The sequence below is a fragment of the Mustela nivalis genome (genome assembly GCF_964662115.1).
Source record: "Mustela nivalis genome assembly, chromosome: 3".
In the NCBI taxonomy this organism is placed as follows: domain Eukaryota; kingdom Metazoa; phylum Chordata; class Mammalia; order Carnivora; family Mustelidae; genus Mustela; species Mustela nivalis.
In genome coordinates, this window is record NC_139022.1 from 49,504,692 (window position 1) to 49,532,245 (window position 27,554).

The following is a 27,554-nucleotide window of genomic DNA, read 5'->3' on the forward strand; positions in this document are numbered from 1 at the left end:
TGAGAGAAAGGTCTGGCAAAAAGCTTTCTTGAGCCAATGAAGTGAAAAGAACAAAATCATTTTCCAGGCTATAACTTGAATTCAGCCAACTACTTAAAGAAAGAATTTTACTCATTTCTTTGAGAAAGCTGTGTTGTCCAGGAGGATGACTAACCTGCAATGCTTACTTAGGCTACAAGCAAATTGCTTAAAACTTAAATATGGGTTAACAATGCAGGCAGCTAAAACAGAAAACTTGAATATGGTAGTCTAAATAAATATTTTCTTTATGTTATAATCGGAAGGCAGGCAGTTGCTAGCATTGGTTTAGCTCCTCAGTGATGCCATTCAGGACTTAGATGTCTTCCATCCTCACACTTTCCCTTCATGGTCCTAAATGGCTGCTCCACAGTCTTCACAAGTCTTCAGGCCTATACTCTAGAGAGAAAAAAATTGGAAAGGCCACACCAACAGAGTATGAAGAGAAGAGGAGAGACGGAGAGGCTTTTCCGGAACTTAGAGCAGCAGCAGAATTCTCTTCAGATTTATTGACCAGAGCTAACCATAAGATCACCGCTCTTCACTGCATGGAGGTTGGAAAATTAGGGAACAAAGTTATCATAAATGGCTTAGACCAATCAAGACCCGTAATTTGAGGCTAGGCACCTTTCTTCCCTAAACAAAATCTGTTCGCAATAAAGTAGGGGGAAGGAGCTTTGGGTAAGTAATAAACAAAATTTACCACATACAATCAATCACCACTTTTACATTATCCATCTTTTTCTTTCAACGAAAAGCCAGTGTGGAATTTTCTTAAATGTAGATCAGCGCTGGTCACTAGATTCTCTTATATACCGAGGAAAATATCCAGAATTGGATAGATTATCTGAATGTGATGAAATCCTTCTATAGTCAATCAAATCAATGCCATCACTACTTTTCTGAGGATCTCTTTATCTCTTTATCTACAGCAATTTTTTTGCTGTTGAGAGATACCTTTCCATACAGACCTTTTTTTCTTTTCTTTTTTTTTAAGATTTTAATTATTTATTTGAGAGAGAGAGAGAGAGAATGAGAAGGGGGAGGGTCAGAGGAAGAAGCGGACTCCCTGCCAAGCAGGGACCCCAATGTGGGACTTGATCCCAAGGTCAAGATCATGACCTGAGTCTAAGGCAGTCGCTTAACAAACTGAGCCACCAGGCACCCCAGACTTTTTTTCTGAAGAAGAAGAAAATGTTTTTATTAATTAAAACATGAAATTGACATGACAGACTTTAACCTGGTCCCATTCTGCCTCAGATCCCAAATCCAAGTTCCCTTTCTAGAGAAAGAGGCATTTACATCACTAGGAACCATGACTTTTTCAAATGGTTCAAGAAGTTTTGTTTGCTTGCTTTTGTTTTTTAGTTCTGGAGAAATTCAGAAATTGTGATGTTTTGGCAAAATTTGGAAGTGTTTCTAAGGCAGATGTCTTTCAACTGTCAAAAGAAAAAATATAAAAACTCAAAAGGACCTTTAAGGAAATGAGGTAACAGATAAAAACAACCAGAGAGTGACAGATGGCTTCTTGTTACAGAATGTGGGACCTTTATTGACAATGATCCAATATATTACTATTACAAAGAGTGTTGTTTTGGTCACTAGCTTTTCCTAGAAAGTTGAAAATAAGGAATTTATTATTTATTTTTAAATATCTTTCCCCAGATAAAACTTAAAGAGATATTTGAAAGCCCTACAGAAATCAGTCTGGTCCTAGAACTGGTCACAGGAGGAGAACTGTTTGACAGGTGAGTTGGTCCTAGAAATCTAACCAGAGAGAGGTTTTGCTTCCAGGCACCAAAGAGTATCAAGGGGAAATTTCCCCTGAAGATTTTCATAATGACACATCATGCTACTTGATAAATTCTACTAAAATAAATCATAACAGGAGTACAGAATGGAGAGAGAGTGTTACTTGCTATGATGTGGGTAGGTAAAAATTTGCCTTGCTTAGTGAGTAAAAAAAAAAACAACAACAGAGTAATATCAGTTTACTTTTGCAAACATTAACTTTCCCAATAAAAACAGATTTCTGAAGTCATTACAAATTTAAACTAAATGGTAGCATTTTGATGAAAATTATAGGAAGTTAAACACATAACAGTATTCTCTGTTAGGATTCAAAAGCTCATAAAAATCAACGTTCTTCAAATAATTACTTCTAGGCCTACTTTCTCTATTAGGCTGTTTAGAGTTCTCAGATGCAGAATAAAATGCTCTGTTATTTCCAGGGACAGCCAGTTTTAGTTGTCTGTTCATATGCTCATCACTCAAGACAGAGTTGGAGTTTGGCAGGAAGTTATGTCTAAAAATTTGATAGAGCATAATATAGGCAAATAATATGTAGAAGAGACACAACATTTTAGTTTTAAGCACAGCTCTTTGCTGTGCTCATTGGGGTAATCAAAAAAAAAATAATGGAATTGGAAGAAGGCAAAGTGACTAGGTATGTATTAGAAATGGTTAGAAGCTGTGCGCTGATACAAAATTCTTGTATCAGAATAAGAATAAGAATGGGTTAAGAGAGGAGTGGGGTGCAGAGAGAAGACAGGAAAAAAATTGAGGGAATTGCTGATAAAGCCTGAGTGCCTGGAGCACAGTCAATTCTCAGTAAGTGTTCACTGAATGAATGAGCATCACTGTAATGAATGGACTCCCAGGAGAAAGATCTGCAGGGAATAGGGTTAGAATGTGTTGGGAAAGGAGTTCTCCTTTCCAACTCTACCCAGTTCAGTTTGCTGCCTGTTTCAAGAGCTTCCAAAGGTATTCATGTTGGTTTTCAAAGGGTCTGTCTATTTTTAATGTTCCCCAGTACAGATTTGGATCTTCTGATAGCAAGGAGTAAAGTGGTCCAGTTTGATTGGAAGTACACATATATATCTTCAACAGATATATAATTTTGCTCATATATACATTGAAATTTTCTTAGAACAAGTTATGTGAATTATCAGACTTTAAAAATTGTGACATTTTAACTCTATCCATACTTTACAAATAAATGAACCAAATTTAGGAAGTGAATATCAATAGCCTGAAGACTTACACTTCTTGTGGCAGTTGGCTGATAGTCATTTGGATTCATGATTCTAGAGCCTGACTTAAAAGGAAAATACTTAACCTAGGATTATTGGTTTACCTCTCTGAAACTCAGAACGAATTTGAAGTGGGTCTATGTTGCTAAGGAAGCTGAGACACTGACCCCCAGAATAGTCTTGTTCTAAGATCATCACGTTCCCTCGTGCTTAGTGAAGACTCTTCTGCTGTAAATGTTAACAGAATTGGCCAGAAATGGCTTCTTTTTCCACACCTCTATAGCTAACTCTTTCATAAACATATTTCTTCTTTAGACACATTAATTTATAGTTAGATCTTGCCGCCTTTGGAGCCATGAGTTCTCTCTAGGGAGAACTAACATTTCTCTGCTAATTATGGTCTATCAGAGAGAAATACTATGTTCTCCAATTTTAAGTAACTGCGGGACAGGAATGTCACACAATTATTTTGGAAGCAAGTCTCTGTCTCTCTCCAACCTTTATTTTATGAAAAGATTCTGGTTCTCTCATCCCATAGTCTGATTGATGTGATAGGATAGAGTTAATTTAGCTCTAGAAAAAAATGAAAAAACTAAATATTGTTGATCAATTTCATTTACAGAGATAAATGGATGAAACATTCAGGTTTAAGAGAAGACATCTAAAGAATGGCAGACAGCCAGTAAAGCACTCAATCACTTATAAACTCTTAGCAGTCTTAGATCATAGACTCTTTCCCCCCTCCAAATGTTGTTGTCCATATATCTGTTGCCATATCTGAGATGAACTTGGTTTCTCCATTAGGTTACTTAATTCTATAGTCATCTTTAAAACTGTGTCAAGCCTAAAATATATCCTACATTATTATCCATGTATTGCTTTCTTTTTTGAGAGCTAAAAATCATAATATGGTCTCCTTTTTGTGTACTTAGGTCAAAACCAAATTCATTCAATTGTGATGATCAAAATTCATTCCTGTTCTAGTGATGATGTTAATAGTTTCTAATGAATGAACTAATAGAGCAATTAATGAAGAAATAATTATGTTAGTCCATTATAGTCAAAAGTTATATTTATTAGCAAAAATTCTATTCCATGATGCTCCTAGAAAATTAAGCAGAGTAAATCCAAGTGGAATCTGCTGTTACATGTTAAATATGAATAGTAAATTGCATAGGACAATTGATGAAAATTTTTGGAATAAAGTCAGTGATTTTTTTTGTGTTCAAGAAAATCTCCCCAAAAGCCCTTTATGAAGTTATGATAACCATGGGAAAAAGAAAGCTCTAGAGGTTTTCTGTTCCATCCTTCTCAATCTCCTCATAATTCTTAGAAATACGTTGTATTTTTAAGTGGACACAATGTGAGGTTGTTTGCTTTAAGAGTAGGTTTTCAATTTTTTCCAGAAAATGATAATATCTTAAAGCAGCTAATTTAGCAGTATCCTTACACTCATCTGATCAAATTTTTGAAGAGGTATTTTTTCTCCTGATTTTTGTCTGACTCCAGTATCAGAATATATTATGGATTTTTAAATTGTCTTTTTTTCTGTTTTCTCCTTGGGTTTTTACTTGCCTGATTATGCTTGTTCAAATGCCAAACATTATGTATAAAAGATTTTGGAATATGAGGCTTTAAATGTTGTAACCTTCCAAAAAAGCAGATTTTCTTTTGCAGGCAGTTAAGGTAAGGAGCAGATAGATCACTTTAATCCAATCAGATATTGGGTTGATTCAAAGCTGGGCTTCCTGAAGGCAGATCTATTTCTTGTCAACTCTTACTCATAGGTTTTTGCTCTTTAAGGGTTCCAATTTAAGTCAGGAGATTGTTCCAGGGCCCCCTTTCTTGACAGACCCTAAATGCCAACTTCTGTTCCCTCCATCCTGTGAGATGGCCAGAAGCTGTGTTCATCTTCTCAGTTAGCTACTAATGTCAAGTCAGTAAATGCACCAGTAAATGCCTTTAAAGGGAAAGCAGAGCCATCTGATGTTAGATTTGCTTTGCTGGGTTTTTCTTCTCTCCTGGATCTTAGTTCCTGAAGCCTCACCTCCTTGGGAACTCTCTGATGTCTTCAAATATATTCCTTAAAAATATGTTATTTAGCTTATCTTCGTTGTGCTTTCCTGGAGGCTTATTTACCTCACTGTTGCTGAGAACAAAAAATCAATGTATTTGATTTTAAAGGTCTTTCCCAGACACTAGTGCATTTTCCTCTTTTATATCAACCCTTTGGGGTAAGGAGGATGAAAAAGCATTGTCCCCCTTTACAATACGGCAACTGAGAATGAGGAAGGGTAAATGATCTTCTTAAATCTGGAAGTCAGACTGTCTTCTGGTCTAGCTCTGCTTCCTCATGTGATCTCACTGTCTTTCTTATTAAATCCATTTAGTCCCTTCCAAATCATTTCCAAGAAAGTAAACCATTGTTTTTTTTTTTTTAATTTTTATTTATTTATTTTTTAAACCATTGTTTATTTATGGAGAATCCATACTGCATTTGTTGGTCCTATGCAAAGCTATATATGTATCCCCACTCAATCACTCTTCAAGTGTTTTGAGGTATTAGTCTATTTTTTTTTTTTCAAGAGAATAAACTGAAGAAATTAAGTCATAAAGTCAGTCTTGAAACTCATGTCTATTTGATTAAAAGTTTTTTTTTTTTTTTTTCAGTTTTCCAAACTGAAAATATTCTTTTTGAAAACTGTAACTGGTCAATGAGCAAGAGAAGTAGTGGCTACATTTGGGGACTATGCATTTAGCCTATTAATCACCTGATGGAGAGTATATCAGTCCATATAGTCATCTTTACTTCAGCATTTCATGGCTTTTACTATTGGTGGAAATAAAATTTTCAGGACGTTGTTAGAAAAAATTCTAGAAATGGAAATTAGGGTTTTTGCTTACCCAGTCTCCATAGAGTTGTGCCATGGTTGGTATTGAGATTAACCAAACTCAGAACACATATGAATTTATAAAGACTCTTGTGTCAAAAATTGGTCATTGATGTACTTGTTTATTTTTTTTTTTAAGATTTAATTTATTTATTCAAGAGAGAGAACATGAGACGGGGAGGGTCAGAGGGAGAAGCAGACTCCCTGTTGAGAAGGGAGCCTGATACGGGACTCGATCCTGGGACTCCAGGATCATAACCTGAGCTGAAGGCAACTGCTAAACCAACTGAGCCACTCAGGTGCCGTGATGTATTTGTTTAAAGTGAAGATCTGTGAAATACGGTTGTCTAAGAAGGATAATGACAAGGACATTTTTTCCCCATTTTATTTTATTTTATTCTTTTCAGTGTTCCATCATTCATTGTTTATGCACCACACCCAGTGCTCCATGCAATACGTGCCCTCCTTAATACCCACCACCAGGCTCACCCAACCCCCTACCCCACTTCCCTCCAAAACCGTCAGTTTGTTTCTCAGAGTCCACAGTTTCTCATGGTTTGTCTCCCCCTCCAGTTTCCCCCAACTCATTTCTATGAGGGCCATTTTTGAGAGCCTATTAGGGTCCTGGCAGTGGTGGAGCGTTTTACTAACAATGATCTCATTTAATCCTCACAGCGACACATGATATATACATTTTATAGACCAAATAATGAGGATCAGAGAGGTCCATTAACTACTGTTAGGTCACTCAGCTTATATTGGATCTAAAACAACAATTAAATGAAATTGGACTCAAGTATGTTGTACTCCAAAGCATATGATTATTCTACCATGTTATGCTGCTGCTATGTAAGCAAATGCAAATACTCTTAGTACTTAAAAATAAAACTTCAAATTAATAATGTAACATTTTATCTTACTTAAGTGTTGACTTAATTATTAATATGTATATAATTGTTTTTCAACCGTTGAAATCTTAAATACATCTTCTCTTTATGCAGTTCTTTCTAACTATATGTGAAGAAAACGTATACTTTGTTTTGGACTAAATTTATTGTCTTTCTAGAAGGTGGGCTATAAAGGGAAGGATAAAAATGAGGTAGTAGTAGGAGACAGAGGATAATTGGAGGCTTATTAAGTATTTTAAGCTGCCACACTGGGAACACATTAATTTGCTGGTAGGAGGGAGCCTACAAGCTGGAGAGGTAGGAAAATCTATCTGAGAAGGACTTATATTTGGAACAATATCCCAGGGAAGACAGAATAAGATTTGGAATCAGATGAAAGGATTTCTTTAAAATAGAAAAGTTTCTCTCTTCTTCAGAAGCAGAAAGAATCAAGAGACAGAGAAGGCTCAAAAGACCTAGAGTAGTCACAACAATGTTGCAAAAGAAGAACAAGGTCAGAGGACTTAACTTTTGGGGCTGGGATAATTCTGCTCTACTTACAAACTAGTAAGTAAGTTAGCCTGTTACACTTCCGTGGGTGTGGAAAAAGATATGAGTCTCCTGGATCAGAAATGAAGGACTTGACTACTCACGGCACAAGCATTATGGGCATCACCAAGTTTGTGTCATTTCCCTTCACCCTGCAGATTCCATGGGGGGCGGCAGAGCAGGCTTGGGCGGATGCCTGCACATAGAGTGGCTGTGTTCCAGGGGAGAAAATAATTGTATATAAACTGGCAAATGAAGAAACAAAATGTACAATTCCATTCATCCATGAAAATAGTGTTTCTTTGATATTAATGAACCTCAAAAACATCATGCTAAGTAAAAACAAACAAACAAACAAACAGGAAAGACTACATCAAAATCAGGCTCCCTGATTTTGTGCCCAAAGGACTGTGTTTATGTCCCAGTTATAGCATGTATCATCCCCACATGAAGACTTATGTCAAATCTGTGGCCAGCTTCTAGCACAGCTGAATATATCTTTTATATATAAAAGATATTGGTTGATATTTTTGGTTTTTATACCTAAAATGTATGATATATCTATATGTACTGATGACATATCAGTATGATATATACTGATATGATATATCTTTTATGTACTGATTCTTATTTGTATTTCTTTTTTAGTTCCTTGTCCTCATTTATTTATGTATTTTTTGTCTTGTGATATTGTGGTTGCGTCTACAAGCCCTAATACACCTTTGGGAGATGACGATATTATTGAAACATAGTTTTAGGGTCCATATTGCATTTTTACTTTCCCTCTTCTACACTAGGAGCCCGTTGAAGGTGAAGGCAATGTGCTCCGGTTAGCGTAGTAGTAGTAGTGAGAAGGGAATAAAGGTGGGTGGTGAAGCCCCAGGGCCTTACAAGATGGAAATGGCTTCAGGGAGGAATAGAATCTTTGAGCTGAATTTTAAGTGAGAAATCAGAAGTTAGCAGGTAAAGGGTAGCAGGAAGGGTAAAGGGATATCCAAAAGCAGAGCTCTTTGGTGGGATTAAAAATGAGTTACCTTAGTGTCCACTTTAGAAGCTGTTTTAGAAAGAAAGCAAGCAGTTGCTATGTATTTTGTCAAATGAATGACTGAATAAACTCTGTGCTCTTGGACAATTTATATTACATCTTTGAGTCAGGCTTTTCTTTTACATTATAAAAGAATTGGGCCAGGGCTCCCTTAGGCCCATTCCCAGGTCTACAGTTTGATTCAACCTCCCCTTTCTCCTGTACCATCATCTCCCTGACCAGCACTCTCTCCGTAGCTTTCAGATCTAACAGTGTCTTATATAGTGTCTTATATATAGTGTCTTATATATAATCTTATATAGTGACATATTTATATAGTGTCTTAAATAGTATCTTTGAAACTATTTTTTTAAGCATATGAATTTAACACTCTTCAGGAGATTTCTCAGAAAAAGCATCAATATAGACTAAGATGCCATCGATGAAATGTGAAAAGGCAGTGAATGAAGCTTATAAAGGATTGATAGATTTACACAAGGTACTGCAGAATTCACTTTAACATATATAACAGCAGATTGATGTACTGGCAACCCTTAAGACTTAGTTCCTGAAACTCCAATCTGGGACTTTTACCCTATGTCATTTGATCTTTCGGTACACATTGTCTTCAGACCAGTGTCTTTCTCACAAAACCTACAGTCATCTAATAGTACCTCCATTTGAGAAAAAGCTGCCATTAATGGGGGGAGCAGTAGAGCTCCTAATCTACGTGCCAGGAAACCTGAGGGCCTCAGGATATGATCAGATTAGAGCTCTTCAGCTGCATCATATCTGGTGCTAACAGGCTGGAGATGTGTTCAATTCAATTTGCAGCAATTAAGGGGACAGCAACAAATGCACAAAAGTCATATTTCCAAGCAGGTCTATGGAGAGAAACAGGCATTGCCTGTGCTTCTTCACCCTGCAATTTTAAAATGATGAGAAGGAAAATAGTTCCAACAGTGGGGAAGAGGAGCATGTGCTCCCACACACCCAGCAGTGGCAGTAAAAGGATCTGTTGAGGACGAAAGTCCTGTGGAAGTCAGAGAATCAGCCTGGGAACACCTCCCCAGTGTATTATATTTCCTTCCCAGATCTCCAGATGACGGTTAGGCCTGTTAGTGACTGAGGGGCCTGTGCAAAGGTCAGAGAGAGCTCAGGGTAGCTTTTTGGGTCCTGTTGTGATTAAAACATCCTAGGAGAGATTTTGTTTTTAGCCCTGGGTCTTCTAGCCCAGTTCACAGTAGAATGATGAGAAATTTTGCTGCATAGCAGCAAACGTCATGGCCCTGGGCCTTTGAAAACAATCTTAAGATGCTGGAAACATCTTAACTGCTTTCTTATTATTTTATAGAGCATGAAAAAGAAATTAGTTTGCTAAATCTGAGGAGAAATAGAGAAATAAGTATGTTTAAGTATAAAAACCAAAAATATCAACCAGAATTATCCTATTTTCTACAGCTCTAAAACCCTTACAATGATTGAATATTTCATTGCTCCTAAAAGTTGAAGACATTAGTATATTTTGTGTCAAGCTATTAAACTCTTGGTGTTATGCACATGGCAACTTGGTTTTTTTTTTTTTTTTTTTTTTAAAGATTTTATTTATTTATTTGACAGCGAGAGATTACAAGTAGGCAGAGAGGCAAGCAGAGAGAGAGAGGAGGAAGCAGGCTCCCTGCTGAGCAGAGAGCCCGATGCGGGGCTCGATCCCAGGACCCTGAGATCATGACCCGAGCCGAAGGCAGCGGCTTAACCCACTGAGCCACCCAGGTGCCCCTAACTTGTTTTTTTTTTTTAATTCCAGCTAAAATTTTGCATAAAAATTCTGTTGCCTCATGAAAGAAATGCTGTATTTTGCTCAATTTGAATCATTTTGATTTTATTTAAAATAAGTTTCTAAAAAGATCATGTTACTAACTCTGAATGTATTCTCTTTTTTTTTTAAATTTTATTCATTTATTTGAGAGAGAGACAAAGTGAGAGAGCATGAGAGGGGAGGTCAGAGGGAGAAGCAGACTCCCCATGGAGCTGGGAGCCTGATGTGGGACTCGATCCCAGGACTCTGGATCATGACCTGAGCCGAAGGCAGTCGCCCAACCAACTGAGCCACCCAGGAGATCCTCTGAATGTATTCCTAAGACCAACAATAACCTTTGTATGTGTTGCATTTTGCTTTGGGAAGCATCTCTATGGTAGCTCTCCCTCTGGATTGATAGCCAGTGGACTTGTAATGAGCATCACTTCCCAGTCCAGTGCTCTGTTCCCCATGAGAAGGAGCACAGGCAAAGGAGCTACTCACATGTCCACAGTCTGAAATTTCTCTGGCACCTATTCAGTTGGCAGTTATTATTGATTCTACAAATATTTATTGACTGCCTACTATGAGCAAGGCTTGGAGCTAGGTCCTATGGGTGATGGAAACAACAATCTAGTGAGAAGGCTAAGAATTTTCCCACAATAACCTTCAGAAGGCATTGGCCAAACACACATACTATAGTCATGCCCACATGAAAGAGATTGCAAGACTTCATTTTCCTTTGCTTGATCACTAATGTCTTTACTTGCAGTCTTAGCTGTAGATTATAAATCTGCATTTGCAGCTTGAGAAGTTCTCTGTTATTGACTGACCTTTCTAGTCAGCCATAAATGGCCTAGGTGGTAGCTCAACTGGTAGAATACTTAAAGTTGAATATCCGGGTTCCATCAACCTAACTCTGTAACACTCTGATGAACATATCAACTGGGAACAAAAATTTCTTTGAGCAGGAGCCTAGAAGAGGCGTGGTTAAGTTCTAAAAGAAGGGCCATGTTGTGGCAAGCTGAGTTCTTGGGGATTGGGTAGGGAAGGCACCTGCATTCTGTACTCCTGTCCCATATATCTACTCTAGAGAGATTTCTGACAACCAACTACTACTACTAATACCAACTACTTCAAGAACTTATAACTTCTTACCACAACATTAAAAAAAAGAATGGAAGATACTTTCTAAAAAATAAATGTGCTGTTTAAGATATTAACACTCTAAAAATTTTCATTGCAAAGCTATAAAAAATGTTCAAGTTTGACTCTTACATGTTTTGAATTGACCTTTGTCAGACTTTTCACAATAAGCCTTTTGTCAGCTGAAAACATCTTATGCAAGTTGGTAATCTTTGGTGTTGTCAAAAATGTGTTTTCTCTTGAAATTTTGGGAAGAAAGAAACAGCAACAGTGTGGTTTTCCAGTCTTCCGAAGTATCCCTATATAGGACAGAAGAAACAAAAACTTATAGACAATATCTATAACAAAACCAGGTGACAAGGCTTCCCCATGAAGCCTAGAAAACATGTGAATGAGGACAAACTAATAATGATTGCAGGAGCTTCATGGTATTAGCATCTATGTTAGAGGATCCAAAAAGACACTGGTGAACCTAAGGATAGGAGAACACTCAAATCTCCAAAGCCTCCATATCATTGGGAAGCAGAATGGGCCAATATAAGAACAGCTGAAATTGTGAGAACTTTTTGCCACCCAAATTTCTGAGAAGCACAAGGGCTACACCCACAATAAGGTCTGAAGAAACTAATGCAGTTAAGGCCCTATGAACTCCTGAAACTAATATATGAAGCCGCCTTGAGGACATTAGGAGAAACTGCTGAAAAGAGACTCCAATAACCAGAGCAGAGATGTGTAGAGGCAAGGGAATAAAGTTTCAGATAGAAGAGAAGAGATCTCAGAAAGTATGAGGTCATAATTTTGAATGCTTTATGAAAACAATCAGTTAAGGGCCATGAAACTAGAAAAGATAGCCTGACCCATCACTCTTTCAAAATGGTTAAGAAAACCAGCTTTGCTTAAAAATAAGCAACAACAGACAGATGTCTCCATTAATTGCAATAAAAATGATTATAAGAGCATAGAAAATCAGCATGTCAGGATGATATGCCCACAAAACAGATAAAAGTATAACATGATCTGCAGAAAATTAAAGTTAACATTACTTAATACTAAAATTAAGAAATTCATAGAAGAACAATATAAATCAAAAGTAGAAAAACTCACAATACATATAATTGTACACCCCCAAAAAAAGAAAACCAAAGTGATGGAAGAAAACACATACAAAGCATTTTAATTCAGGAAAACATTCCCGAAATTAAAATGGAAAAGATTTAAGTTAAAAGAAAGATTCCTTAAAGGAAAAGAAACTTTCCTTGTCCAGATCCATGCAAAAAGAGCAAGTCATTTATCTGGAATAGAAAGCCAGCAGGAGAGGGACACCTGGGTGGCTCAGTGGGTTAAAGCCTCTGCCTTTGGCTCAGGTCATGATCCCAGGCCCCTGGGATTGAGCCCCACATCAGGCTCTCTGCTCAGCGGGGAGCCTGCTCCCCCCCCCACCCCACCCCCATCTCTCTCTGTTTTCCTCTCTGCCTACTTGTGAATTCTGTCAAATGAATAAATAAAATCCTAAAAAAAAAAGAAAGAAAGAAAGCCAAGTGGAGAAAGAGGAGAGTTTTAGGGGAAGGAGGGAGCAGCAAGGACCTCCAGGTAAAAGGAAGAGAAGAGAAAGAAGTACTAGTCAAATTATATGGACCTTATTTGGATATGTCTTCAAACAAATTTCAACATGTCCAAGACAGTTGGAAATCTGAAACACTGTATATTTGAAAATATTAAGGAATTATAATTTATAGGTATGATAATGGCATTATAGTTATGAGTCTTAAAAAGCCCTTTATACTTTTAGAGACAACATTTTATTTATGAATGAAATTATGTGATGCCAAATATTTGCTTCATGATAAAAAAAAAAGGATGGGAAATAATTGATTGGATAGATAAAACAACACTGGCCATGAGTTAATAATCATTGAAGCTGTGTAAAAATTACAAGGGATGTTTCATGGTGTCTACTTGGTATCTATTTAACGCGATTCTCAATACAGAGTTTAAAAAGATTTTTTTTCTCTTGTCCTCAGACAGGATGGACAGTTCAAGCCTAGGCAAAATAAATGCGTTTCATTTTCCTAAAGAGACCCAAGATTGCTAGAGTATCAATTTATGGAAATATTTCCCCTGGTGTTACACTGACATGTTGCAATTGTTCAGATGCATCTTCCTTAACGTTAATTCAGTTAACTTCTTTAAAAAAAAAAATCCACTCCAGTCAGAATGGCTAAAATCAACAAGTCAGGAAATGACAGATGCTGGCGAGGATGCGGAGAAAGGGGAACCCTCCTACACTGTTGGTGGGAATGCAAGCTGGTGCAGCCACTCTGGAAAACAGCATGGAGGTTCCTCAAAATGTTGAAAATAGAACTGCCCTATGACCCAGCAATTGCACTATTGGGTATTTACCCTAAAGATACAAACGTAATGAGCCAAAGGGGCACGTGCACCCGAATGTTTATAGCAGCAATGTCCACAATAGCCAAACTATGGAAAGAACCTAGATGTCCATCAACAGATGAATGGATCAAGAAGAGGTGGTATATATACACAATGGAATACTATGCAGCCATCAAAAGAAATGAAATCTTGCCATTTGCGACAACATGGATGGAACTAGAGCGTATCATGCTTAGCGAAATAAGTCAAGCAGAGAAAGACAACTATCATATGATCTCCCTGATATGAGGAAGTGGTGATGCAACATGGGGGCTTAAGTGGGTAGGAGAAGAATAAATGAAACAAGATGGGATTGGGAGGGAGACAAACCATAAGTGACTCTTAATCTCACAAAACAAACTGAGGGTTGCTGGGGGGAGGGGGTTTGGGAGAAGGGGGTGGGATTATGGACATTGGGGAGGGTATGTGCTTTGGTGAGTGCTGTGAAGTGTGTAAACCTGGTGATTCACAGACCTGTACCCCTGGGGATAAAAATATATGTTTATAAAAAATAAAAATTTAAATTAAAAAAAATGATTAAAAAAAAAATCCACTCCCTGAACCCATGTGTCTGAGAAGCATTTCCTGTTTTTCTTTTTAGGATTGTGGAGAAGGGGTATTATAGTGAACGAGATGCTGCAGATGCTGTTAAACAAATCCTGGAGGCAGTTGCCGTAAGTATGAATTGACAGCAGTAGTGTAATGCTTGGTAATCTTTTCTTTGTACAGAATCGTCCCTTAACAAGTGCATGTCTGTAACCAGCCATAACATTTACAGCAAAACAGTAAGAAATGCTTTGCAAATATTAATTAAAGGAAATAACCTACCTGCTTTCCAACTCCTGTCCTGTGATACCAGCCTCCACATGAGCTGTCAGATTGTTCTCATCAACCCAGAGGATTAGATTCTGCTGCAAAGGGAGAAAAAAAAATCTCATCTTCAAGAACTATTGACATTTTCTGAGGAAATATAACTTTCTAACTCAAGGAAGTTGGTGACAAGACAGAAAACTAGCAAATAGGCTTACCCACACTACTACACTACCCATATATCCCAGACTACACAACATGACGGGTATAGTAACATAGGCAATATATTGCACAATCGGTTTAAAACTTAGACACTGCCTTTATTCGGGGATTAGTTTGAATTAAACTGTATCTCATACCCTAGCCAAATTATTTAACTAAGTTTAGTGTTTCCTCATTTGTAAAGTGTGAATAGTAACCCTACCCATAAGGTTGATTGTAAGGATTAAATGAGATACTGCACATAAATAGTTTAGCATACAGGGGTGCCTGGCTAGCTCATTTGGTGCAGCTCTTGATCTTGGTTTGTGAGTTTGAGCCCCTCGTTGGGTGAAGAGATTACTGAAAAATAAAATCTTTAAAAAAATGCTTCGTAGACAGTACATTGAATACATTTATCTTTTCTCTTGATTCTCACACACTGAAAGATGCAGTCCTCCTATATAATGCCCTAAGTCTGTTAAAATAATTTCCATTATTATGAAATCAAATCAGACTTTGGGGCTTATAGTCATTCTTCTCTCGTTCTTTCCATTTCTTGAGTTTGTTTTTCTATTGTTTTTGTTGTTTGGTAGGGAATTGGAGGAAAGTAGAATGTGATAAATATAGATCTGGGAGCACAGAGGTTATTGATTTTTCTTTCAAGACAAAAAATACGGGAATTCAAGTGAAAAATTCTGACAATTTTATTTTTTTAGGAAAGAAATATAAGTTAATGTTTTTAAGGAGAATGAAGTTTTATAAGTTAATGATGGAAACTATCCACCCACATTTACACAAAAATGTAATTTTGAGGCGCTTGTTGGATTGAATTAATAAGGAAAAGTTTGCCTACATAAAACAGGCTCCACTGGTAAAAACCTTCCCATCTATTTAATGGTGTCTAATATGTGCTGGAACACTTTGGTGATTCATTCATTGAATATAAAGTCAGAACAAATCATTTTTGAACAAATGGGTTGAAGCTCAAGGGGAAATGTTTATCTGTGTTAAAGAGACAAATCTAGGGGTGCCTGGGTGGCTCAGTGGGTTAAGCCTCTGCCTTCTGCTCAGGTCGTGATCTCAGGGTCCTGGGATCAAGCCTGGCATCAGGCTCTCTGCTCAGTGGGGAGCCTGTTTCTCCTGCTCTCTGCCTGGCTCTCTGCCTACGTGTCATCTCTGTCAAATAAATAAATAAATAAACTTTTTAAAAAAGTTGTGGGTTTTTTTTTTAAGATTTTATTTATTTATTTGACAGAGATGACACGTAGGCAGAGAGGCAGGCAGAGAGAATGAGAGAGAAGCAGATTCTCTGCTGAGCAGAGAGCCCGATTCAGGACTCGATCCCAGGACCCTAAGATCGTGACCTGAGAAGGCATCGGCTCAAATCACTGAGCCACCCAGGTGCCCCAAAAAGTTTTTTTAAAAAGAGACAAATCTATAAAATATATCCAGAATTGAACTATATTCTTTTGTTTGGAGTCAATTATATAACTAAAATCATTATTCAATATCTTGAGAAACCAGCCACAAGTGACCAAAGCATATGTCCTATGAATTTTACCCTCAATCAAAACAGGAGGGAGGGAAGAAGGAAGGGAGGGAGAGAAGGAAGAAAAGAGGGCGGGACTCTGACATTTAACTAGCCTATATATCATTGATGGAAAGGAAACAGTTTTTGCAATCTGCGTAAGATGGCTAGAGATAGCAGACCTGTGGTCTAAGGAAATCCACAATTGAGCTATCTACACCAAGTTCAATTGGCTTTATAGCCTAGTCTTTCCAAATTATTCCTTCCTGTAAAAGTGGTTTGGTCTTTTTGCTGTAGTGGGGCATAAAAAATTTGAATTGGGGTTGGAGCTAAGCAGAGAGGCTGCCTTGGAATTTTACTCTTAAGTACACAATGCAGCTCCTGATGATCTGAATATTGAATTTCAAATTCATCCTCTTACCATACCCAAAATAACCACTCCATTTCAGATTTTTCATCAGATACAGTATAGTTACCGTCCCCGGTTTCCTAAGCTTGTCAATTTGGCAATGATTTTTTAACTCTTCCGTGACTTTCTCCCCTCACATTCACCTTCTTAACTTCAGCTGGCCTTCCTTCTACTGCCCATGAACTTAGACCTGCTCCCTACCATGCTGTGACTGCTCCTGTTGGGCTTTCTTAAACAAAACCAACCAACCCAACCAAACCAAACCATTTCTAGTTGCTTCCTGTTCCTGTCCTTAAAAATAGGTCTAGAATTCTCTTTCGCAGTCCCTGTTTTCACCTTGTCCCTTCTGAGTTCCGTAATGGCAGTTTTCCGTCTTTCTTAAATACCCATTTAAAAACTTCATTCCTCGTTACCACATGCAGTAGATTATCTAGTTAAGCAAACATGCTTGCAGTGGCCCACCATCACTTTACCCAAATCAGGCGGGCAGCTAGTATGACAGCTAAGAGTACTTTGGGATTCAGACTGAACTGGGTTCAGTTTCTAGATGTGAGCTTGGCCCCAACCACTAAACACTTCTGAGCCTCAGTTTCCTCATGGAAAACGGGCATAATATTCAACCTAACAGAGTTGTCGAAAAGACTAAATAAGATGAAGCGTGGAAGTCAGAGCAATATTCAAAAGAGAGGGAAAAGGACAAGCAACTTCAGACTCCACACATGCATGTAGAGATATATTAGATGTTGCAAATTTATAAGTAGGTGTCTACTCCTCAGCTAAATACTAAAATCAAAAACAATTGACAACAGTCACTGCTCAGTAACTAGTTACCAAAAAAGTAACTGAAAATTTATCAAAATAGGAAGTCACTATTCCATTTTGCCTTTCTAGAAACTGATACATTTGGTGAAACATCCTTACTATCATTTTTCTATTCATTTCATATGAAACAAAGCTTTATAACTTGATCCCATTCATGAGATTCTTTTCTGCTCTCTTACTATCACTTAATTCTTTTCCTGTTATTCAAAACACACCTTCTTCAATATGCTCTTTCTGGTTGCCTCCATTCATTTAGGTCAGCTTTTGATTCTCTTGGCTTATCACAGTGGGCATGCTTCAGTTTAGTGATACCTCAGGTAGCTGACTGACAGAAGTCTGTTCTCATTCAGTGACTGAGAAATGAATGCTCTCAGCATCAGACTTTTCCACCTATTGGAGTTATACCAATTAAGGAATAAAAAGGGTGCCCAACAGGGATGCTCCAGATAGGGGTACCCTATCAAAAAAGGAGGGACTAGACCTCAACTCTATTCCAGATTTGCAGAGATGGCTTGATTAGTCTACTGCTAATCCTCAGTTTAAAACAAACAAAAATTGTTACTCTACCTACTAAGAAAGTTTCAGTTTAATAAGTAGGTTACCAAACAAAGGGGACAAAGAGAGAGAGAGAGGCAAACTGAGAAACAGACTCTTAACTATAGAGGACAAACTGATGGTTACCAGAAGAGGGTGGGGGCATGGGGGCCACAGGTGAAGGGGATTAAGAGTTCACTTGCTGGGCGCCTGGGTGGCTCAGTGGGTTAAGCCTCTGCCTTCGGCTCAGGTCATGATCTCAGAGTTCTGGGATCAAGTCCCGCATCGGGCTCTCTGCTCGGCAGGGAGCCTGTTTCCCTCTCTCTCTCTCTCTCTGTGCCTACTTGTCATCTCTCTCTGTTAAATAAACAAAATTAAAAAAAAAAAAAAAGAGTTCACTTGCTGTGAGGAGCACCGGGTATATGGAAGTATTGAATCACTACCTTGTACACCTGAAACTAATATTACACTATATGTTAACAAACTGGAATTAAAGAAAGAAAAACTTAATAACAACAAAAAAAAAGAGAAGTAAGAGCAAAAATATAAATTAGCACATTCTTTAAAGTCACTCTTTGAAAAAGTTTTATAAAAATCACATTTCTCTGAATGCTACAATTAGGGATTAACTTAGAAAAAAAATCAACTTAGAAAAAAAAATTAAAGTCATTTCCTTAAGTGTTTCCACAGGTAGGAAGCAAGCAATTTAAAACTTGTGGGAAGTGGCTGACATTTATGAAATAGTTTATTGTCAACTACATAGCTATAGATAGCTATAAAAATAGGACAGTTGGGAACTCAAAGTAATCAGTGATACATCTCACATTTCCTCTGCATCACACACTTAGAAGACTATATCTAGGCTGGCTTTTGAAAGCAGAGAGGCAGAAAGCTTAAAGATTGAAAAGTTCTTGGGAAATATGTTGTGGGGATAATTATACCCCTTAGGTAACAAATCTGGCAATCCTTCTCTTCCTCCCCACTTCACCCTAATTCTTGCCCCAAATATTTCACAGTATTTGTCTGACTATAATCTTGCTCCTTCTGCTTTTTAGCTTTAAATAAAATTTTTGAAAGCTTTTAAAGTGAATTTGAAAGATGTTTCCCTCTTTGAGTTTGAATTCATCCAGTTAGTCTTTGAGGGCGGATCATTAAGCTTTCTTGAGTGTTCTGTCTTCCTGAAATGAGTTCCAGGTAGTCCCAAATTAGATGGTCTAGGTCAATCTGGACATTGTGGAAGGGTCATCATGTCCTCATCTGTCATAAAGCACAATGCCAAACCTTATAGCCTTCCTTTTCCATTTAGTTAAAAAAATAACCAGGGTCATATTCCATCACCACCGACATCTCTTACTGTTGCTACCACCACTTGTCCTTTTCTTGTCCCCCCCGATATCCTACTGTTCCTCTGTTTCCAAAAAAATCACTGTCTCCCTTTTTTTTCCCACTCTTGACGCCATTTTCCATCTTTTGCTAGCCATAGCTTTTTAGGTATGTCTTAATTTCAAAGTCATGACTTGAGAACTTAGAGAAACGTACATATAGGGTATATATTAAATTTAATAGAAGGAAATTTAATAGAAGAAAATGGTTAAAGAACTTAAATATGTCTGCTACCCTAGCACATAGATTTTGGGTTAGAATTTTTTTTTAAAGATTGTGATAACGGGGGTGAAGAGATGCAAACAAAAACATCCCACCCTTGAAAGTTATGGAAACCAATATGGCATCTCAATGTTGAAGTAAAACAGGATGTGGACATGATTATAAGGACGTAAGAAAAGATGAAATAATACAGGGTTCTTTAGATAAAAAAATTTTTAAACCTGTAACCTCCCTTAAAAAAGAATAGATTTACTGTATTAAAGAATTGATAAAGAATTGATGACTAGATACTGAAGAACTGGAAAGGCCAAAGGGGAGTACTAAACTAAGGTACCATGGAGGCAGCACCGGTGGGAAGCAGCCTCCCCTCAGACTGAGGGGAACAAAACACAGTGGGAGATGATTAAAACTTAGACATGTAAAGGAGGTGTGATGAAGGCTTACTGCTTGACTGGTGCTGGTTTCTAGTCTCTGACCCAAAGGAATTGCCCCCAAAGCTGGCACTTAAACCTTAAGTCTAGCCAGCTAGTGCTGGTGTTGCTGAAAACAAACACCGGCTGGTTCCAATGCTGGTGAGCATTGGAAAAGCTGCAATCAGCAGCTGCTACCAGAATGCTCTGCATGGCAGGGTGAAAACGTGTCTTTAGGGTACATGGGAATAACAAGCAGAAATACAGGCACAGAAAGCAAATAGGACTGAGGAAGTCCCTTTGTGCTCTTCCAGCCTTCCACTCTCTCCCTAGTGCCCTCTAATTGCAGAGCCAAACAGGAAGCCAGCAGGAGAAGGAAAAGTAGAGCTTCTAATTCAAGTCTCAGCTTCAGAAAGTAGACTGTAGAAGGGTGATTTACTGTTGAGAGCTAATAACAATAAATGCTACAGGAATTTATTTGAAAACAAAACTAAGTTTTCCAAGTTCCTATTGCTATTCATAGTCATCTAAAACGTTGTCTTTACTAATGTGCATTAAATGGTTCTAGAAGTCAATGAAATCAAAACAAGCACAACAGTATTGAAATAAATTACTGTCTATATTTAATACTGAGTACTATGCTTGATTATCAACTTTATATTATTTGATACATTTAAACCATCTTCCACCTGACTTCTTATTCTGTTGGCAGAGTCGTTGTACCTTTATAAAGATGGAAGATGTCAGAACATTTTTTCCTGGCCTCCCTTGAGGCCGGGCAAGGGCATATGACCTGATCCTCATCAGTGAGCTCTGATGGGCAGTCTGCCTGTGGGTTCTGGGGAAACTTCTCAGTAAAAGGAGACTTAAGGAAGGAAAGGTCATCTCTCTTTTTCAGAGGCATAGTCAAGTCTGCATATGATGCAGAAAACTGCTTTTTCTGACTTGTGCTTAATAAGGAAAATATAATTGTGTTGAAAAAAGCAGAGAAAAAAGTACACACCATTAGAATTCTCCTCCTGCTTGATACCTCTTAGAGGATAATAAGTTTCTCAATATTTTTGCCACTTTAAATTGTATAACCTGGGGGCGCCTGTGTGGCTCAGTGGGTTAAATCCTCTGCCTTTGGCTCAGGTCATGATCCCAGGGTCCTGCGATCAAGCCCCACATCGGGCTCTCTGTGCAGCAGAGAGCCTGCTTCCTCCTCTCTCTCTCTTCTCTCTGCCTGCCTCTCTGCCTCCTTGTGATCTCTGTCAAATAAATAAATAAAATCTTTAAAAAAAATTGTATAACTTGTTATTTGAAGCTGTAAGATACTAAACTTCTTGAATAAACTTTTGAGTATACACTAATAGCAATTCTGTGGTCAGAGCAAGTTGTATAATTTTCCATCCATCCAAACATAACACATAGGGCATAAAAAGATTCTCATCCCACAAATTTCTAAAAACTGAATTTCACTGAATATCAAACACACACCCACACACTGCTAAATCATGAGGTTTAAGGTTATTAACAGTAGCAAGCTTGCTTCTGATACCTGTTCTTTGTTTTTGTGAATATTGTTCCCGCTTGGGTTCACTTATTGTCAGTGAAAAGATTCTGAGAGTTCAATTAAGTAATGAGGCACTGGAACAGAAAATGTGAGGTTCTTTGTAATTTGTTTTAAATCTACCAGTTGCGATGCTATTTCCATTTCTTTCTGGGGAGGACTTTTTCTCTTGTTATTCATATCTGAACACTGATCTCTGGGGGATGGATTTTAATGTAAGGCTCAAAGTGCTGAAACATTATAATGATAACTTTACCAGTAAAAATAAAAGTAGTTATACATTCTTACTAAAAATTGAGAGACCACAATTATTAGAAAATAAATAACAGATAGTTCTGTTAATGTTCTAATATTTTGATTTATAAACACAGAATAAAGCAGAGTAGTTGTTCAGAGCATTTTATTTATTTATTTTTATGATATTTTATCAGAAAAAGGTTTGTAACAAAATAATCTATATTATGAATATTATAGCTCACTATTAGGAAACTGGGAAATCTAGAAATAATTCCTAGGAGGGAGAGTATCTTTCTTATTAGATGTTTCTGTACATCATTATCAGCAGTGATAATGATATCATAATTTTGTCAGATTCCATCTAAGTAGCTTTCTCTCTCAAGTTCTGGGAAAATCACAATTCTAGGAATATATATTAAGAAGCTTACTAGTTTATGAGGCAGATAGACATATAAGCACTGTAAGGGCCTATTTAGCTAAAGTGATTCCATCCGGTTAAATAGTGATTTTGTTGTTTATGTAGTAAAACTTAAACTGACCCTGCGCCCCTCCCAGGGGATTTACTTAAAAGCAAATCCCAGAAACCAGTCCCAGGTAACAAAGCCCAAATACAAGGGCAGGTCAGGCCAGGCCAGTTCAAATATCTACTATAGGGTAAATTATGATTTAATTGGCCACTTGTATGTGACCTAGCGTGACTGTGCAGCTTTCTCTGTGTGTTACAATCTCATTGGCCACCTGTGTGTGGCCAGGCTCAATCACATGGCCTTTGCTCTTTAAAAGTTAGTCGGTAAGGCAGGGAGGGATCACCCTCTCTGTAAAGAGGTGACCCTGACGGGTTGGTTTGATTCTCGATGCTTGGCGCAAAATAAAGCTTTGCTTGACCTTCGCTTTGTATCAGTCTCGCTCCTTTGATTACGGACCTAACAGCACAAGGCTATAAAATGACTTATGCGCATCTGTTGCTATATTTTGCAGATTAGAGAAAGTGAAAGTTATTTAATATATCTAGAGAGAAAATGAGTCAGAAAAATCTTGCCAGAGGAAGTTATATCTGAGTTGGGTTTAAAAAAAAAAATTGTTGTTTAATAGATAGCCAGTATGAAAGAAACAATTCCAGAAAAACTCCTTTTCTCCTGCAGATTTTTAGGGAACATAAGACTAAATGTGCAAAGACATGAACAGCTGGTCTTTGACTATGGTGAGAACTGGGGCTTGAGAGAAGTGGAGAGCCCATCCTGAGGGGTTTACATGACTTTCAAAAGAGGTTCACATGATTCTGCGGATGAAGAGATGTGAGGGACTTTTGCTACTGGATCATCCTGATGGCAGCATGAAGCCCAAAAGCAGGGAGGCCAGTTATAAAGATACAGCAAATTCAAGTCAAGAGATGAAAAACATCTGAAGGGACATGGTTTGCGATTATACAAATGAAATGTGCTACCAACTAAGCCCAGAATTCCCCTTGAATCTTCTTGATCAATATTAGTGAATGTTACATATGTAAAGACATGGAGATGATGAAAAATAATCTAGAACTGGGAGCATGCAGCAGAGCAATTAAGAGGTTTGATAAGAACTTCTCATAAAACTCTCTCCCTTTCATTAACACTCTCTTCTCGCCTCTGCACACTTGCTCCCTGAGATTTTATTCCACTTTCTTCCATCCAGTCTCAAACTCCTCTAATGACCTGTGTTTCTTCCTTTCCTATTTCCCTCTCCGCTCGCTGAGAACTAATGATGAACAGAACAACAAAAGCAAAAATAACAAACATATTAAGAGACTAGCCAAAGCCTTAAGAGCAGGGTGATTGTGTTCACGACACACAGCACACATTGTAGGTCTTCAGGAGAGCGATAGAAAGTAAATATGAGACACAGTCCCTGTCTAGAAGAATTAACAAGGCAGAGAGGATTTTTTAAAAGATTTTATTTATTTAGCAGAGAGAGAGAGTCCCCACACACAAGCAGGGGGAGCAGCAGAGGGAGAGGGAGAAGCAGGCTCCCTGCTGAGCAGGGAGTGAGAGGAGGGAAAGGGTGGGGGCAGGGCTCAATCCCAGGATCCCGATCAGGACCTGAGCTGAAGGCAGACACTTAACCAACTGAGTCACCAGAGGCCCCAAGGCAAAGTGGATTTTTAAAAAATAACATCTAAGTTATCTTTCTTCTTAGGATTGAGATGAATCTTTTCACTATTGCAAAAGCCCATTGAAGTGTCATAGACATGTCGTCTGATTCATGGTTGACAACCTCAGATGATAGTCTTTACCGATTGATTCGTAGCTATTCTGGCAGTTTTCTGTTGAGATTCACAGTTTCATGGACTCTGGAGCAGGAGAATTGGATAATCTCCAGTAAGGGTGGGAAATATTGTCTAGTTAATAATGGCAGTATCCAAAAAAAGCACAAAAAAGGATACAGTGTAATAATTGAGAAGGACTCACAGTATCCTTATGAGGTCAGGAAAGGCAGGTACCGTTTCTGTCTCTGTAGATGACCTGTGAAGATTAATGAGAATAAAGAGAAAGAGAAAGATGGGAATTCAAGCTATAAGCAAATACAGTTTTAAGTAAGATAACAAGTTTTAATTGTGTTTAGAAGTGTTTATGCCAAGCAGGTGTGTATAAGCAGCCCATGAGAGGAAGGATATTAGCATATAGTCACAATACCTTATTTATTTTAAACAAACCTTACTCTAATCTGTAACTTGGCCTATTTTCCATCCCTGCGACACTGTATTGCACATATATGTATTCTGTTCCTCTGATACTCAATGCTCTGAAAAGCTGAAATTCAGAAAAAAAGCTGAGCAAAGAATTCTGCCACCCACAATGGGGTCTCTAGGAGGACAGTCTCTTCTTTACATCGATGTAATTTATGTGCGACAGCCTCTACCTACTATGGGCTACAAGGGAAGAACTCACGGCTGGAAAGATTCCTTTGACAGTGATTCCCTTTTAAGAAAGAATGATTGTGTGGAAAATATCAAAGTATTGTGCTTTGAAGGTGAACAGAGATCTTTTCTTTGTAAATGTGCTTCTCTCCAAGGGTGGTAGAAAAACTAAGGTTAGACTCTATTTAGCTATTTTTATGTTATTCTTACATTGTTTATTGGAGGATGGCGGTGGGAACATGAAATTTATTTCCTTGCTCTCTGATAGTAGTTCTCTGCCCAAACTTAAAGTATTCCCTGTCTTGAGGGAGTGAAGTCCTACTTTATTATATGGTGCAGTGTGAATCTACTACTTACAATGTCTTTGACCCATAAAAATGAATTTTTATTTTGGGAATGGCCAATTCAGAAGGAGTTCTGAAAAACATGAACAATTCTCTTAAATAGGTTGAATAAATATTTTTTTTAATTTCTAGAAGGATTACATTCAGGCAGTATTACAATATTCTGTTAATTTCAGTCTTTGAGCATAGAATTTTGATTTCATTATTATTAAATAATTCAGAAACAAATTCTGCAAAATTTTTACAAAATATTTTTACCTGCCTAATAAGTGGGAAATACATAATTCGGTGAAGATGTCAAATTAACATATAGGCATAGGCCTAAATCATAGCCTATGTACGTAAACTGTTCATAGAAATAGAAGGCTAATTTGGTTTTCTTATTTCAATCACTGTTTTCTATCCCATCTCAAGTGTTTAGCTCCTGAGTAAGGAATGTTTACAAAAGTCCAGTTTACTCACTTTAATTAAGGTGCAGAATTTCTTAATGAGGACAATGGGAATACCACTTTCATTCTGCACAAGGCCATTCTTTCTAAGTGTTGAGTAGTCCTGGCTATGTCAACCTCTTCTGACTGCTGTAACAGGATACCATAGATTGAAGTGGCTTAAATAATAAACATTTATTTCTCACAGTTCTGGAGGCTGGAAATTCCAGATCAGGGTGCCAGCACAGTTAGATTTTTGGTGAGGGCTCTGTTCTTGGTTTCAGACTACTGTCTCCTTACTGTCTCCTCACGTGAGGAAGAAAGTGAGCTCTGGTCTCTTTATCTTCCTGTAAAGGCACTAATCCCATCATAGGACTCCACCCTCAAGACCTTAGGTATAATTACCTTCAAAGTCTTCACCTCCAAATACCATCACTCTGAAGACTAGGACTTCACCATTTGAATTCCAGGGGACACAAACATTTATCTGTAGCACTTGCTCCAACATACCAAATGCCAGTTGGAGACCTAGATATTATAACAACAGAAAAGAAAAATACTTGCTCACAATTTCCAGTCCGTCTAAGTGGAAGCTTCCCCTTAATCTGTTTTTCTTTCTCTCTCTCTTTCAACCTCTCCCTTCCTCCTTCCTTTTATTCTCACCTCTCTTTACCTTCTAAATTCCAGAGAATCACCGCCATCAAAAGGTTCAAAGTAATGTAAACACCATTGCAATAGATGCAGTGTTGGACACCTGAACAATTCTTCTTAACTTTTTTTGCCTACTTTAAAGAAATTTTCAGTAACTCTTAGCGGTTTCAAAATGTTCTTTTGACCTAAGACAAGAATACCTTCCTCATTCCAGTGTCCCACTTTATCGTTCTACCTTTTGTAAATGTAATTTAAGCTCCCTCTGTGCTATATCCTCTTTATTTTTAGCTCATGAGAGAAGTATGGTATAATTCTAATGTATTTCACATGCTGTATATTTAACATTAATCTATGGTTTTTGAATCTTGGTGTTTTCTTCAGATTATTTTGCTTAAAGTTTACAGAGCCTGATCTCATTTTTTTTTTCAAGGAAATACTTCCGTATATATTAGTAGTCTGTAAAATTTTTCTGAAATGTCAGGGCTCTGCCTACTATGTTATAAGCAGTTGGTAGGTTAAACAAAGAACTACTTATCTATACACTGCACACTTATTAATAATCAAAAGTCAGATTTTATTAATTGTATATCCAAGTGTTTTAACAGAGATATATAAGTGGCAGGGCACTTGGGTGGCTCAGTTAGTTAAGCGTCCAGCTCTTGGTTTTGGCTCAGGTTGTGATCTCATGGTCATGGAATCAGCCGCATATCGGGCTCCCCGCTCAGCAGAGTTAGCTTGTCCCTCTCCCTCTGCTCCTCTTCTCCCGCTCACACTTACTCTCTCACCCTCTCTCAAGTGAATGGATGAATCTTTAAAAAAAAAAAAAAAAGATATATGTAAGTTGCATAATGATATTGGCAAATGATGTCCACCAGGAAAAAAGAATAGTTTTCGTACATAACTTGGGATATAGACAAGGGTGAGTTACATTTAACTGTCTTTGTTTTCTTTATGTGGCAGTATATGTTGAACTGAAAGTATAATAAGAATTTCAACTCTAAATTTGATACAACACACCTACATATTGGAGAGTATTGCGTGGCCATCCCTGTCGTCATCAGTTTTCCTCACATTCACTTTGTGATATTTAAAGGACTTTGCTTGAACATTTAGGATCCTTCTTGATTTATAAGACAAAAGCACACATCATATCATAGCATTTCCCCACAACCTTCCACTGTCTCCCCATCAGACTCACCACCCTCTATGTGGGACCCTGGAAGTCCTGCCTGGAAGGGCTCCTTGCTGACTTTATGATCCTCTCTGTCTCTCCATGAGTCTTCATTCATGGTGCTTCAGTAACCTTCTGTTCCTCCAGTATGAGAAACTCTAGTTCCTGGAACTTTGATTTCTTG

The 27,554-nt window shown here is 37.7% G+C and overlaps 1 protein-coding gene across 5 annotated transcripts in view; it reads left to right on the forward strand.

Annotated features, from left to right (window-relative positions):
- CAMK4 (calcium/calmodulin dependent protein kinase IV) overlaps positions 1–27,554 on the forward strand; it is a 245,869-nt gene that overhangs the window by 139,757 nt on the left and 78,558 nt on the right. For all 5 annotated transcript variants that reach the window (XM_082723731.1, XM_082723730.1, XM_082723732.1 and 2 more), the window contains 2 exons: positions 1,684–1,766; positions 14,377–14,449. Coding sequence is in view for 3 of the 5 variants with exons in the window: in XM_082723730.1 (XP_082579856.1) it covers positions 1,684–1,766; positions 14,377–14,449 (156 nt within the window). In the remaining 2 variants the exon portion in view is untranslated. The remainder of the gene's footprint in view (positions 1–1,683; positions 1,767–14,376; positions 14,450–27,554) is intronic.